The sequence below is a fragment of the Otolemur garnettii genome, unplaced genomic scaffold (genome assembly GCF_000181295.1).
Source record: "Otolemur garnettii isolate 467f Iridium unplaced genomic scaffold, OtoGar3 scaffold00010, whole genome shotgun sequence".
Classification (NCBI taxonomy): domain Eukaryota; kingdom Metazoa; phylum Chordata; class Mammalia; order Primates; family Galagidae; genus Otolemur; species Otolemur garnettii.
In genome coordinates, this window is record NW_003852405.1 from 33,498,073 (window position 1) to 33,514,918 (window position 16,846).

The window sequence follows — 16,846 nt, forward strand, 5'->3', positions numbered from 1 at the left end:
GAAGGTTTTCTGGTCCAGCTTTCTCTCTGTACTCTGTAGAGATTATATATATACACGTATGATCTCATTCGATGCACAGCGTGGAATTGGAGTAATCTCGGATTTATAAGTGGATTGATTATTTCCTTTCAACTCAGTAGAACAGTGGTGCTTACCCCCTGAAGTCTGTGACTGAAGCCTTTGCTCTTACTGTTTTTGTTGGTGGGGAAAGGGCTTGTAGAAAACATGAGTAACAGATACAGCATAGAATTATAGAATGCCATCTAAACAAAAACTCAAATTAAAAACAAATAAGTTCAAGGGAGATTCATCTGAATCTGTAGGGGAATTTCTGCCCTGCTAGTTCCAAGCATGCTCTAAGGCTTCCTGCTCGAGTAAGAGCTGCTCAGAAGTCTCCAGCCCTGTGAAACACCCTCCTGGAAGCTACGAGCCCTGGTTTCATACACTGCTCCTCTGATACGCCATCAATTCATCTGGACATGTCTTTTGGGTTTCTGCTTCTAACTTTTGTCATCTTGGGTAATAAGCTAAAAAAATGACCTGTACCTACCAGCAAAAAGATGAAAATGTAATATCTTCCAATGAACATTATGCATTATCGATACATCTGTCTCCAGTGGACACCTAAGAAATAGTGACACTTGTGTTTTTCCTTCCAGGATTTTATACTTTCTCCTTATTTTAAAGTAGCTTTGTGAATCTTTCGATAATTCACTGATCAGGAGAGCAATCCACATTTACAGACTCAGATTTTTTTCTCCATAACTTAAAAACAAACCCAAGTGTAATTCTATGGTATAAATGTATTTTGAGAAGGGTGTCTAAGTTTAAAGGATAATTGAAATTAGTAGACGCATACAATGTCGTAAGCACACTTAGGAATAGAAAGGGGCTTAGTGTCCACCATGAAGAGAGGTCTTTGCACGGTTCCAATACAGGTGTGTTTGTATTTTCATGACTTTCAGTCACAGGGCCCCCTAGACCTTTCCTTCTCCCAGCCTGTTGGTCACGTTTCAATACTGTTTTCACCACTCACCTACTTCTCAGCCACTCCCTTTCACTTACAAAAACATTTGCAGAATATCCCTAGATCTTGTTTTATCACATTGTCAGCAAAGACTAAAAGGAGGCCTTTCATGAGCTATTTTCCTATGGCCACTAAGCCTAGACTAACTCTGAGCTGGTTTTCATAGTCCTGTAAGGGACTTTGAGCTTGACCTGGGCACCTGTCTTTAGCATTCAACTTTGAGACTTCACAGAATTTTCGCCTCCTTCCTTAAAGAATAAAAATAACTTCACAGCAATCTTAAAAAAAAAAAAAAAAACACTCACACAAAACCATTATGACAATTGAGGGATATTAAACTAGTCAATTTGTGCATTTCATTGAACATTCGGAGCCACACAAACCTGAATGCAGCTTTCAATACACAAATAAGCCGGTTCTGTAACAATAGGCACTGCCATTGTGCATCCCACATCAGGCACAGCGCAGCCAGCTGCATCAAAGAGACGGGGGGATTGGGATTTGTTTTCAATGTTAAATAGGAGCCCAAAAGGATTATAATTATCACTCTGTAATAAACAGAGATGCTGCTTAATGAAACCTCTATTTGTATAATTGGTGAGTTTTTATTCCTAATTCAAACATGTGGATAAAGCCACTCTTTGTTAAGCAGGCAGTTACCACCACGCTTAAACTTTGCCAAAGATCATCCTGTTCACATGTGAAGAATACAGGGAACGTGGGGGAAATGGTATAGACAAGAAATAGTTTAAAATGGGACATTCCAGGGAAACTGGCAGGAAGACGCACAGAGCTTCTCACGGCCTCTTCATGTCCCTTTATCTTTTAAAAAAAAGTATAACAATGAAATATTAACGTTTACCATCTTTCCCCTCTTTGATGAAAGGAGTGAATAATCACCATCTTTTCTCATTTTAAGGTTACACAAGGCATAGCCAAGTGCAGTTAGGTAGCCGGAACTGTTCTACAATAACCTGTTGTTCTAATAATACACCAAAATACGTGATCGCTTTCTTTACGAGACTTTTCTTTACATCTTGCACATAAACTTGCAAGGAATTTTAGAATTTTTTCAAGACAATTAAAATTACGTACAAAGTCTCCATTAGTTTTGAATGTAATTAAATTTAATGTGAAATTTAAAGAAATTTATATTAGGACACATATATTTAAATATAGCACACATTCCATTAGCAATTACTCTTATATAGAGGTATACGAGGATGTAGAAAAGTTACTGCTGTGAAACCAAATTGACACATTTATTGTCTTTAAACTATAGTTTTGCTCTCTAGGAATATATGGTTCCCTTAATCCCTTTTCCATTTTTCAAGTTTTCAAGTCCTGACCTCAAGCATGAATAATAAGCTGAAGCTGCTACTTCACTTGAAAAAAAATAAAACTGCATTTTATGCAGAGATGTTCTGAATACTAATTTTCTGATTTCGTGAGTACCTTTGAGGAAATGATGAATAAAGCCCCATTCAAGATACACAGCAGAATTTTACAGAGGCCTACTCTTTTTATTCTATGCAACGTTCCTCTTTTGCCACTCACAACAGATTTCTAATGTAACAATTATTCCAGTATCATTAATATTTGACCAAGAAATACTTACTAGGAGCTTCCTATGGTTGAAATACTTTTTAAAAGTCTGTGCTGAATACAGCATAAGAAATACAGATAAAGTACCCTTGACTAGATCTTGGGAATTATTTACAACATTTTGTATTTCAAAAATAATTCTCTTTTACAATGCATTTTGTATTTCATTCAAAATGAAATTAAATTAAAGAAGTATCTGTTGGATAATTTACTAGACTATGAAAATATTTTGATCATATTATACTTAGAAACATGTTAAGATTACACGTGCTACATTTAATAAGAGTAAGAGTTGAAAATAAGAGTAAACAGAGGGCTGGGTGCTATGGCTTACACCTGTAATCCCAGCACTCTGGGAGGCCAAGGCGGGTAGATTGCCTGAGTTCACAAGTTCAAGACCAGACTGAGCAAGAGCAAGACCCTGTCTCTAAAAAATAGCCAGGCATTGTGGTGGGAACCTGTAGTCCCACCTACTCCAGGCTGAGGCAAGAGAATCACTTGAGCCCAAGACTTTGGGTTTGCCATGGCATCCTATAAGGGTGACAAAGTGAGACTCTGTCTCAAAAAAAAGAGTGAATAGGCTGGAAAGGCCACTGAACTCACAGCCTGGACACCTGCATTACTTCTCTGTGTAACCTGCCCCTCCCCAGGCCTCAGTCTCCTCTGGCTTTAACATGACGTAAGCCTAAAATGTCTTTCTCTAAATCAATTTATGACTTAGTTATACATTGACAAAGGAGAATAGATTCTCTGAAAGCATCATTTAATCCTGGAATTCTAATAATATGTGATTTGATAAAGAATAATTCCTTTTCTTCTAGAGGAGAACGTTTTGTTTCTAATTTGCAGTAAATTCCTTAAAGTTAAGGGTTAGGTATTGTCCATCTCTGGGGAATCATCAATGAACATTGTGCCTGGCACCCAGTAGGTGCTCAATAAGCATTTAGTGAAGAAATAGTGTAAATACCGGCATAAAATTCCTTGCTCCTAAATTTTTATTTTCTAACTTACGTAAGTCTAAAAGATCAATTTTTCAGCGTTAGGCTTAAATGTATCCATTAAGATTAAGTAAGGATAATTGAAAATACTGCTAAAGTGGAGGCATTTCTTAATGAAGTAAAGGCTTTATCTTATGAAATGATGAGGCTTTTCCTAGTGCTTTGTGACCAAAGAAACAGTGGACACCTAGTAATTCTGATAGACTGAATCAGTTATTAGTACAGGAAGGGCTATTTCTCTTATAGTCAAACTCTTTCAAACAGAAATGTAAATGGCCAAATTTGCAATATTCATATCTGGTCTATTTTTAATCAGAGATAAGGTGTTTTAATGTAATAGTTTTAAAAATGCCCACCTCTCTTTTTATAACTTAATGACTAATACTAAAGAAATTATGAACAACATATTAAGTCATTTGGGGGGAATTCTTAAATTTCAATGTGAGTCCAGATTGCAGAATGTGGTCCATGCTGGCCCACTATGCATGTTCACCAATTTTTTTTTCCGTTCTTTTCTGGATCCTCCTTTGGACTAAAATTCCCTAACATCTGATTTTTGTGTCCATGTCCCCAGTTCCGGCCAGAGCAGTTACATTTCTCATTGTTCCATTTTACAAGTTGGATCACCTTAGGCATAAATAGAGCCTTGAGGGAAGGACATTTCAAGGTCATAGGGAAGGGGATTATAATAAAAAGTAGGAGCCATGAGTGCATTTAAATAAATAAGAAATACAAGAGCTCTCAAGGCAATGTTGCTGGTATAGCGGAAACTAAAATGATGATGGTATAAAACAGTGGGTGATATTCTTGGGATATAATCTATGAGGGAAAAAATACCAGATTTAATTAAGATTTTAAGACCCTTTTGTCATTAGTAGGAGTATGCACTTGCTAACAATATAATTAATGCAGACCTCATAAAAATGATGCAACTAAGAGAATTATTGTGAACCGAGAGAAATGGTGGCAAAGAGGCTGGCTAATTATTTACTTTCAACACATTGATTTATCCAGAAGTAACTGTTGTACACCTACTATGTGCAAAGCACCAAGCACCATGGGGGATGGGGCATTGTCCTACACACAGTATCTACAGCCTACTGTTTTTTTCTTGTTCGTATGCGAGTGCTCTCTTTGTCTGGGTCGCCCCAAAATGAGCAGTTGGTTTATATGTGATTATTTTGGGAAAAAAATTTCAAGGAACACTGACTGGAACAAGTGAAGTAGGGGAAGAGGGAAGCGGATCGGAGAGTGTATCACTGAGCTGGCCCCTGCTGTGTCACTGGCTCCCTCCTACTGAGGACCCTCAGAAGAGCGTCCTACAGAATTGTCCGCCCTGCACAGGACCAGTTGTCATAGCAACAGCTCCAGTAAAAAAGTAATGGGAGGGTGTAACACGCGACACAAAACGTGTGCGAGTCAAGCATGTTTTGCAAATTTATCTCGTGTGGAGGAAAAAAGAGCAGTTATTTACTGAGCCCTCATGATATACAATCACTGTGCTGGCCACTGGGGAGGAGGAAGGGAGAAAAGGAGGATGAAGTCTGATCCTGGCCCTTTAGGTGATGGCAGAGGAGGTGAGGAGGCAAGTCTGTGAGCAAGGTCAGCAGACGGGAATTTGGACTCCAGGGGGCCTCGAGGGAGGGAGCAAGTGAAGCCAGGATGAACTAAGTTGCCCCAGAGGTGACTAGGCTCTTAAGGAGAGGCAAAAATATGTCAGACACTGCTGGAAAATCAAGAGGACATGGAGGAAGGTGATTCCAAGTAGAAGAGACACAGGTTGCAAACCACGGAGATAAAGAATATGGGTGTTTTTGGTTTTTTTGAGAGATTGTGATCTACTTAGAGAAACTATATATGAAAACCATACAGTGGCACAAATGGTGGGCCCTCAGTACGATAGCGTCGGCAACACGAGCATTATCTGTCCAGCAAATGAATTTTTTGATCTTCACATTTAGACCTATGCTTTAGAAGGATAGTATCAGTGCAGTTGTTTTTGTTCAAAATATATAGGGCTCTGAGGTACACATGACCTCATCCCAACAGGGTCTCACTCTTACTCAGGCTGGTCTCAAACTCCTGAGTTCAAGCTATCCACCTGCCTTGGCCTCCCAGAGTGCTGGGATTACAGGTATGAGCCACCTCACCCTACCCCATACCTATTAAGTACTTTCCTTAGTTGTGTCCCTTAATTATCACAATGGTAGAAGGAAGAGAATTTCATTGCCTTTGTTTGGCTGAGACAGCCGAGTCAACAGGGTGCTAAACCAGAACTGGGTATGCAGGATTGTTACAAAATACAATCCTCATCCACAACTGACACATTCCAGTAGAAGTTACAGACATGAGTGATTCTTACAGTTCTCCTGTGGGCATCACTCTGTATTCACAGGACAACGTCTCCACAGACACCCAATAGGACCAGATCCTTCTTTTCCATAAGACAGAACCAGTGTTGCTTTACAATAGAGGTCTGTGCTCCGGGTCCTGACCTACTGCAGTCTTGGTATTGGTTTTTGGTATTTTTCCTTTTTGCTTTTTATTTATTTTTTTTTTTGTTGTTGTTGTTGTTGTTCATTTTAAAAATATTAAGGGGGTACGGATGTTTTGGGTTTCATAGGTTGTTTTTATAAGGCTTGAGTCAGAAGCATTTGAGTGAAAGGTCATAGGGGTGCATTTTACCCCAAATAAGGCTCTCAGCCCCCATTAGGTAGGTTTTGCCCTCCCCCTAGGGAACTAAAGTCCCTCTGTGCAGACATGTGTTCATAGGTTAGTCCCAATGTAACGAGCACAGGCAGTGTTTATTTTTTCATTCTTGAGATACTTCACTAGGAGAATGGTCTCCAGTTCCATCCAAATTGCTGCAAAAGGCCTTAACTCACCCTTCCTTACGGCTGAGTGGTCCTCCATGGTCCGCACGTGCCACATTGTATTAATCTACCCACGAACTGATGGGCACTCGGGTTGATTCTATATCTTTGCATTTGTGAATTATGCTGCAATAAATATTAGAGTGCAGGTATCTTTCTGATGGAAAGATTTATTTCCTTTGTGTAGATGCCCAGTAGTGGGATTGCTGGATCGAATCTTGATTCATACTTTTAGTTCTCTGAAGAATCTCCCTTCTGTTTTCCACAGAGGTTGTACTAGTTTGCAGTCCCACCCAGAGTGTGTTTAAGTGTTTCGTTCCTACTCTTGTCTTTGAACTTTTCAACAAAAGCCTTTCTAACAGGGGTAAGAGGATACTTCATTGCCCGTTCAATTTGCATTTCCCTGATGATTGATGATGCTAAGCATTTTTTTCATGTGTTTATTGGACATTTCTTTATCTTCTTTTGAAAAACTTCAGGTTAGAATCCAAGTCCTGAACTCTTGATTCAGCTAATCTTCTCTGTAGTATTCTTTTTTCCCCTAAGTTTTATAGTAAAATCTCATCGAAATGCAGAAATTAAAACGTTTCTATACTTTAGTTCTTTGTAATAAATATTTTGACAGGGCCAACCACTTGATCAAATGCCATAAGTGATACAAACACAAACTAAGTACGATCCTTGCTTCCAAGAAACTTAAGACAGTTGTGAAAAAGATGCACACAAGAGTGATTAAGTGTAGGTAAAAAGCGGGTGGCACCTGTGGCTCAAAGGAGTAGGGCACCAGCCCCATATACCGGGGGTGGTGGGTTCAAACCCAACCCCGGCCAAAAACTGAAAAAAAAAAAAAAGTATAGGTAAAAAGCAAACAGCTATGGAAAGAAAGAGGCTGGAGCTAGGTGGTGGTGATTCAGGGCAGCTACACAGAAAGGCAAGCCTGGGCATCAGCAGGCCTGAATTCTCCTCTCATTTCCATCTAATTTAAGCAGGTCACTTGATCCCCACCAGCCCCAGTCCCTCAGGATTCTAGTAGGGTCTAAATTTGTGAGCTCTTTGCATTTGAGATGGACTTTGGAACATGGCTACTATTTCTTTCGGGGTTTTTTTTGTTTGTTTGTAGAGACAGAGTCTTACTTTATCACCCTCAGGAGAGTACCATGGCATTACACAGCTCACAGCAACCTCCAACCCCTGGGCTTAGGCGATTCTCTTGACTCAGCCTCCTAAGCAGCTGGGACTACAGGCATCTGCCACAATGCCTGGCTATTTTTTTGTTGCAATTTGGCCTGGGCCGGGTTTGAACCTGTCACCCTAGGTATATGGGGCCAGCGCCCTACCTACTGAGTCACAGGCACTGCCCCCATGGCTACTATTTCTAAACAAACAGCTACAGAGGCCTGTCCCAAATGAAGGCAGATTGTGAGCATGGCCCAAATGCAGTGGAGGGAGGCCTAGGCACACCCTGAGAACGGGTCCTCCTGCCTCTGTGATGCCCGTGAGGATGTGGGGAGAGGCGTCAGCGACAGGACTGGGAGAGAAGCTTAGGGGAAGCTTGTGGCAGCTCCTGCACACCAGACAAAATAATTTTTTTCTTTTGAGACAGAGCTTCACTTTGTTGCCCTGGGTAGAGTGCTATGACATCACAGCTCACAGCAACCTCAAATTCCTGGGCTCAGGCATAACAGGTGAAGCAATTTAAATAAATGAGACTATAGGACTAGACAATCACTGGGCTTCACTGCATTTGACAATAATAAAAAGGGGAAGAAAGCCTTAATGGTAAATGGAATCTTTCCAAAGAAATGGAAAAAATAATCAAACCCTATGAAATTCTTGATTCTTAATGCAGAACAACAGAAATTAAGCTGGTTTGGGACAAACTTCTTAAACACTAAAGATGGAAAAAATAAAATTTAATGGACAAGACAATGTTATCATTAAATCTCCAAGTTTAGACACCCTATATATTATAAAAACATAAAAATTTCACACCCACATAGCCACATACATAGAAACTTAAGCATATCTTCAACGTGCAAAAACGCTTTCCAGTTTGCAGTTTCTCCCATTTTCTCCCCACACTCGCTGTGTCACAGGGAGGACACAGCTGATGGCAGTGATTATCAGTGACCTTAAGAACACAGCTGGGTTTCTATTTTTATTCCTGTAAAACCTTCTTTCCTTAAGCTAAATTATGCCTTACACTAAAATCTCTGTAGTAAAGGCAATTTTTTTTGTCTCTGATGTACATCTATTTCACACAACAAAGCCAGCTTTTAAAACACACATACACCCACCCCCATACACATATGCACTCTGAAATATATAAAGACTCTGATATAGAAACACATTTGCAAACCAACCTGGTACGCATAACCATGCCAAGTTCAAACAACTATCTAGGGTCATACAAAATTACCCATATTGACAACACACTTCCAAACAGAGCTACTATATATTCATGTAAATTACTTCTGATTTCCTAGAAATAGAGTAAACAAAAAATCCACCACACATAGAAAACACTGATGAATGACTCAAGCTTGGAGACTTTATGTTAACAACTAGGAAGGACGGAAAGGCCGTGGAATTTGTTTCTATTCGGATGATTGCTTCCTTATTCTCCTTACCTCAAATTAGAGGTAATAGTCTTGGAGGGTTCATCTGACTCTGCAGATAAAAGATAAAAGCGTGTACAAATAGGCAGATTCCTGAATGTGGGGAGTAACCGAGAGAAACATATGTTTAGAATTCCTAATGTAATTGATGCCGAATAAATGGGATGATACACCGTGAACTGCGGCAAAATGGCTCTGCAGCCGGCAGAGTAAGGCTCAAGGACGGTGATCTGCCAGAGAAATGGCTTCATAGTAGCTCGGAACAAGCTGGCAGGGAAACCCCACCAGTCAAAAAGAGAAAGGAATGGCGTCATTTCTCTGCCCCTGCTCCTTGTTTATACCACAAAATAGATGCTCTGTGAAAATAATTATTTTAAAATTGTACGCTTGTAAAGGCTCAGTCTGTTGAAGATGTTGAATCTTCCTGAAGATGAGCAATCAGTTTTTGATCAAATGTAAAAGTAAAAATCTAAAATGTTAAAAAAAAAAAAAAGTATCTACATACAGATTTTTCTGCAAGCTTAGACCTCTAGTTCCAGAGAATACCGATGTGCACTTGTTAGCCTGATTCTGTCTAAGCAAGACAAAGGAGGAGGCTTCCTGGAGAGAACTTGAAGCCATTTGTCCAATTTTTACATCCTTTCCTGAAATCCAAGAGGAAGTGACCTTGGTAGGGGCTCATCGATTAAGCTTTAGGAGACTGAGAGCGTCTTGAAAAGTAGATCAGGATATGTTTATCTGTCCACAATACTAGAAGTCTGTGACATGGTGAAGGTGTTGACTAAACAAATAAAAAACTGAAAACATTGTAAAGACACTGTTAGCACCAGCCCAGGACGGCCGTGTTCCTCAGGCATCCTGCACCCCAAGTCCAGGGGAAGAAGATCGCAGAGGGTCTCAGGCAGAGAAGCAGCAACGTCCACATAAACTAAGGCCCTGCCCTGGAAGCCAGGGAGCCACAGGTGCGAGGTATGTAGGAGAGGATAGATTTGTCTGTGCTCTGTCTCTGATGAGGTAGGACCCATCTTAGGACCTGGACTAGTTACCCAGAAATAACAGGAAGGAATGCGATTATGTCACCTGTGCTGACACCTGCCTGATTCCTCTACACACACCAATCAAAGATGATGCAGAATCCATCTCCTCTGCTGCTCTTTTTTCTCCCCTATTTTTTGTCCAGTGTTTAGATAAAATTAAGTGATACCAAAAAAGGGGTGGGGGTGTGCTCTGATTCTCTGGATATCCCCTGCAGCTGCTGATAAGGAAGGGGTGGATATTGAGAGGGTTAAATGATCTTTTGAGCAAACTCCTCCCACAGTATGTAATGAAATAGGATCACACTGTTGATCGGATCTAATCAATGATGCATGATGACTTAGTAAACTAATGTGTTCTCTATTTTGAGTCACATTAATCACACTCTTTTGCATGAGACTTTATTTGGGTGTAAATCACTCACTTCCCATTAAGCTATAAGCTTCCTTGGGAAAATCTAAGTTGAGGCCAGTTTTGTCTGATGAAGCCGAATTAATGTAGCTTAAGTAACTCTACTGAAGATTACAATGGAAATCTTAAAAATGTGACTTAAAGCTAGTTTAGAGCTTAAGTAATTTAAGGAAATTTCTAGGCAAGTAATCGGTATTGTACCAAAACTAAATATCTCACAGTTACATTTGCTCTTGCCTAAAAATAAAAACTGGAGCAAAACAAGGGGAAAGTGCCAAGACCAAAAATAGCAGCAGCAGCTGTAAGTGACGGGGTGACGATCGTGATTAGACAAGACGCAGGATAGATGTTGAAACTCAGATCGGACCTTCCTGTTGACAGTGATGTTGTAAGGTACTAAGTAAGGCGGGACAAGAGAGGAGTACTGAATTTGGCATCAGGGATTTTATTTTTAAAGATTATGTTATGAAGGGTATTTTTTTCTTTTTAAAGCAGCAGAGTCAAGAAGCTAATTTCTAATAATAGCTAATAGTTATTTTATTTCCTAACACATTTATTATGCGTTAAGGTAGCTGACAAATAGGAGTATGTATGGGAGTACATAAAATTCAGTAACAAAAGGACCATACATACCTTATTAACTAACCACTGCAATCCCAGCACCTACCACGATGCCTGACACGTAGCCCAATCAAGTTGGCTGAAGGAATGAAAGTGCATTCCTGTAGTATATCACCTAGCCAACAAGCATGTGTTTGCCTCAGAAAACACCACCGTTTTATAGGAAAGAAATATTTATTTCAATTATGAATGATTCATTTATTTGATTGAATCATTCACTTAAATGTAAAGTGACCAACTTGCAACCCAGGGGCTACATTTGTGAGGAACTTTTTGCTAATCTGTGGTGTTGGATATCACAATTCATGGAATTTTTTTTTTTTTTTTTTTTTTTTTTGCTAATTAGCTTTTCTTTTTGTATTTGTGTAGCCTGAGACAACTCTTATTCTTCAGAAGTACAGCAGAAAAAATAAAAGGTTGGACACCCCTGATTAGTCTTAGACATTTCTTGAGCATCTTCTTATACCAGACTTTGTGTCTGAAAACACAGAGATAAATCAGACATGACCTGGGAGAGTTTACAACCTGGTAGGGGGAGTAGATTGTAAACAAATAATAAATAGATAATAATCTATTAGATAAATCAGACATGACCTGGGAGTTTACAACCTGTTAGGGGAAGTAGCCTATAAACAAATATTTGCAATGTGGTGAGAGTTGTATAATAGTGGAATATATATTACATGATCCAATGAAACACAAGAGTTAATCAGCTCAGCTTATTGGAAAAGGAGAGGACATTCAAGAAAGATTACCCAAAAATGCATTTTAAAGGATAGATAAGGATATTTGAGGGACCTTAACATTCTGCCCACTTAATCTACTACTTAATTTGTCATGACAAGAAAAATAACTAACCTTTGCATTCTATACTTAGATTCTAAAATGTCTTTCTAATTCATGAATCATTTTATATGCTTTGCTTATTATTGATCCTGTACTATTATGCTAGTTTCATTACACTTTTTAATTCTTAAAAAACAACTCTGACACAGCTGTTCCTGAGGTCAAATGCCAATTAAATTATTTATTTATATTTAGAATGTTCTTCTAGGTGTTGAACAAGAAAAAATAAGTAGTTCCATGGTTTTAAATTAGACTTTTGTTTATCAAAAATGGAAAAGCTATGTGTTCAGCAATAGACTTTTTTCTTCATCATCTTTTCATTTTACATAAAATAAATTTGTGATTTTATAGATGCATTAAATAGTTGGTTTTTCTGTGTATTAAAGAGAAGTAACCTCAGCACTTGAATCCCGCTCACCTGGACTCAATCACTGCACTGTCAAGGAAGTGCCCCACTGGCAGGGCCCAAGGCATCTTTCATCCCCTTTAATTTCTTAGAGGTGTAAACAACACAATTTATTCTTCCTGTTCATAGCAATACAGTCATTTGTGAAAGTTTCATTAAAAACTACCTGCTGGTAATTCAAACTCTGTGTGACTAAAGCTGCTCTTGGGTTTGAGTTATGGATTTAAGGATGAAATAGTTTATTTCTGTACTACATTATTCAAGTCTTACTAGGAAACAGTGCTTGAAATCCAGGTTTCATTAAGAAAAAGTAGTTAAAAGTATGTAGGTGGAATTTTTTTTCATTTTTATTACGATGATTATTATTATGGCAAATGAGAATCTGTCTCCAGCAAGTCCAAGCATGCTGGTGACAATGCAATTTCTGAAACACAGTATTTATAATTCACACGCAAGTAGGACACTATCCTTTTGTGAAATGAAGTGGAGGGCACTGGGTAGACTCCGCCCACGTCCCAAACTTGATGAATCTTTAGAAATTTAGTGACAATTCCACACGACTGTGTTCCAAGTACCACATGAGCTTCTCCGTGGCTAAAACTGTGATCTTCCTAAGGGAAAAATGGAGTCAGACATTGGACAATTTCAGATTTCTTCAAAACCTCCTTCAGGATAAAAACCTAACCCCCTTTTCACTGCGAGAGAAGTCACTCTATCTCTGGAGGGACCCGGTATCAAGTCTCCAGAATCTAGAGTCTAGAGCTCCCGTGTCAATTCTCTCTGCTTCAGGCCTCAACCTTGACAGTCCTACAAAAAGAATCTGCTTTAGACCCCAGTAGACAGCCTGCCTCCTCCTTGGAATATGTTGTTTTCTTTGCCCAAATGACAGTCCCTTGGGTAAAGCTCTCTGTTAAGTCATCCCTCCCTGGCCCAGGCAGACATAAATGCACATAGAGAAACCTAATACTCCTAGGATTGTATTAGAATTGTTGAAATATCTTTCCCCACCAAAAAAAAGACCTTTCAGGGAGAATCTCTTTTTTCTTTTCCTTGCATTTAGTTCAGTACGTAACGTAACCCGTGAAAAGGATCTACAAACCCACGCACAGATGAATATTGTCCACTGGCACCACTAGTACCAATATTTACAGCACTTAGAGAGGACTCATGATGTCAGGGGCTGTTGGTCAAGTACTTGGCGTGTGTCTAACCTGGTACAAGGTGCTGTGTGTGCATCAGTGGCCATTCTTACCACAGCCCTGAGAGGTGGATTAGATCATTCCTAATATTTTTACTTTGCCCTTGAAAAAACTGAAGCTCAGGGCAGTTAGTCAGATGGGCCACCCATTGTTACAGACAGAATCAGATGTGCACCCAAATCCCCAGCAATGCCAGTGCTCTCCCCAGCACATCCAGCTGCCTTTGGATTACTGTCGAGATCCTGAAAGACACAAATTGGATTTTGATTTAATCTTTTCCATTTCTTTCCAGCTCCAAGTACAGCCCAGTATGGAATTACCGGGAGCGCTGATGTTCTTTTCTCCTGCTGGTACCTTGTGTTGACACTGTCCTCGTTCACCAGCATATTCTACCTGAAGAATGCCATCCTACAATAAATTTAAAGACCCATAAAAGGCTTTTAAGGATTCTCTGAAAGTGCTGATGGCTGGATCCAATCTGGTACAGTTTGTTAAAAGCAGCGTGGGATATAATCAGCAGTGCTTACATGGGAGAGCGATCGCCTTCTGTAGAATTGCTCATTATGTAAATACTTTAATTCGACTCTTTTTTGATTAGCTACATTACCTTGTGAAGCAGTACACATTGTCCTTTTTTTAAGACGTGAAAGCTCTGAAATTACTTTTAGAGGATATTAATTGTGATTTCATGTTTGTAATCTACAACTTTTCAAAAGCATTCAGTCATGGTCTGCTAGGTTGCAGGCTGTAGTTTACAAAAACGAATATTGCAGTGAATATGTGATTCTTTAAGGCTGCAATACAAGCGTTCTGTTCCCTGTTTCAATACCAGTCAATCCACATTTACAAAGATGCATTTTTTTTTCTTTTTTGATAAAAAAAAAGCAAATAATATTGCCTTCAGATCATCTCTTCCAAGTATAACCCATATCTAGATTTTCTGCTCGCATGACATTCAGGTTTCAGGAATGAGCCTTGTATTATAACTGGCTGTGCAGCTCTGCTTCCCCTCCCTGTCAGTTCAGCATGGGTGTGCCTTCATAAAACAATACTTTTCTCCTTGTCTCCAACTAATATAAAATTGTTTTGCTAAATCCTGCAATTTGAAAGCAAAAATAAACTGTAATGATAAAGTTAAACTATATACTCCATCTCTAAAGAATGAAGGAGCTATTGAAATGTAAAAAAAGAAAAAAACAAACTCTTCCTTGTTACCAGTGGGGTTGGAGAAGTTTGTCCCATGATAAACTCAGCTTTTCTAATGAGAAACAATTTAATAACATAGTACAATAAATATACCATATGGCTTCTTTAGTTGTAGCTAAATGTTAGATCCTCTGTGGGAAGTAATTCCCTTCAAAATGACAGCACAGTTCACTCAAGGGATTGCATAGCAATACAGCGTCTCTTCCTTTCACTGTCCCAAGCCAAAATTTGTAAGAGGGTGCATCAGAAAAGACACAAAGTCCTACCACCTAATAGCATAAGAGTGGGACACAAAGTCTAATAGCATCAGAAAGGACACAAAGTCCTACCACCTAAGAGCATAAGAGCGGGAAGTGCTCATAATTAATTTGGTGTCCTGGTCAGTGACTTAGTACAACAGAGACAGGGTTCCTGTGGTCAAGGGCATTTTACATGCTTTCCATCTGAAAATATCCCTCAGTTGATAGTCTAGAATACACGTTATAGTTTTAAAAAGTTCTAAAACCTATTCTAACACATGTCACATGTTGGTATGTAGGAGATTAATCCCCCAAATAACTAATTCTTCAATGAAATCTTTCTCCATAGCCATTTCAGCTCAAATAAATGAAGCCAAAAAAAAAAAAAAAAAAGAAATCACCAAGCTTTATTTCTTCTTACATGATATATGTAACATAAGATCATTTTTAAAAGACACCAGGGATGAGAGTATCTTAAGATATAGCGATGATGAAATTATTGTGAATATTAAATTATTTTATTATAAAGAATAAAAGCTTAGGTTTCTGAAGGAAAATGCTGTTACTCTAAGTATTCACATCACAGGAAAAGTTTGATGGTTTACCGTTTACTAAAGAATGACCATAACTTTGAAAGCCATGTTACAGGTTGGATGAAGTTACCAAGGTCAGAACCCCTAGATTCTACAATCAGTCCCCTTTTGCAAGTCATAACAATGACCCTACAAATAAAATTAAACACAAAAAACTTTACAGTGGTTGTACATATTTAATATATTGCCCTAGAAGAGAGAGCTTGGAAACTGATATTTTCCAGTAATATTTAGTCCCAAAGTATACCATCTATAAATCCATTTTAATTAGAAAATGAATCTGAAGTGAGGGGGCATAAATAGACAGTCTTTCCACAAAACGGCAATAATATGGCACAACGCTATGAAATCCACTAACTGTAATGAATTTCTGACGTTACTTCACTGATACAGTAAAATGCATTTTCTAAACAAATATGGCACTTAACTTTATTATTTACTTGCTTTTCAAAAAAAGATTACCTGTGGAATTAGCAAGTGAACCGCAAAGTATTATTTTGTATTGCAGCTTTAAAGTGGCACACTCCACAATAATCTACTTACTAGAAATAGTGGTGCTACCACCAAGGTGTTAACCATCGGTGTCGCTGTTTGGGAGAAAGAAACAGATCCAGAATGCATATTACACAGTGAGCGCTTTCCTAGAGTTAAACATACCTCCTCTTTGTAAGGTGTGTAGGGTACATGTGAGGTCAATTGAGGTATAAACTACGGATGAACCAAATAATTAGTTCCAAGTGTTGTCATGATTCCGAATTTGTGGAGTCTGGTGTTTTTCCCATAGAACGTGACAGAGGTACAGTCATAGCTCCGTAGCTCTTCGTATTTGCCTTTATGTTAGAAGAGACATTCTCAAGTGACATTTTTAAATAGAGGAGGTATTCACTATGTTTTTCTGTATCACAGCAGCACCCCTAGTCCTTAGGCCCCTGGACAGAGTGAATCATGAGTATTTATGAGTTCAGTATTGTCAAATAAGGCTACAGTATTTGCTTTTTTGTGTGAATGTATTGCATATAATGTTCAAGTAGATGATTTTTACATTTATGGACATATAAAATGTCTGATTACTCCATTTTATCAGTCCTGACTGTACAAGATTGTTGCAATTTCAGAAGAGCAGTTTTATAAAATTGATTTCTCTTTTGATCTATAACAATTTTTTTTTT

General features: G+C 38.7%; 1 protein-coding gene across 1 annotated transcript in view; it reads left to right on the forward strand.

Annotated features, from left to right (window-relative positions):
* NEGR1 (neuronal growth regulator 1) overlaps positions 1-15,477 on the forward strand; it is an 811,656-nt gene extending 796,179 nt beyond the window's left edge. Inside the window, exon 7 of the mRNA XM_003784223.3 lies at positions 13,932-15,477. Coding sequence (XP_003784271.1) covers positions 13,932-14,056 — 125 coding nt within the window. The 3' untranslated portion in view covers positions 14,057-15,477. The remainder of the gene's footprint in view (positions 1-13,931) is intronic.
* Positions 15,478-16,846: the final 1,369 nt, after the last annotated feature.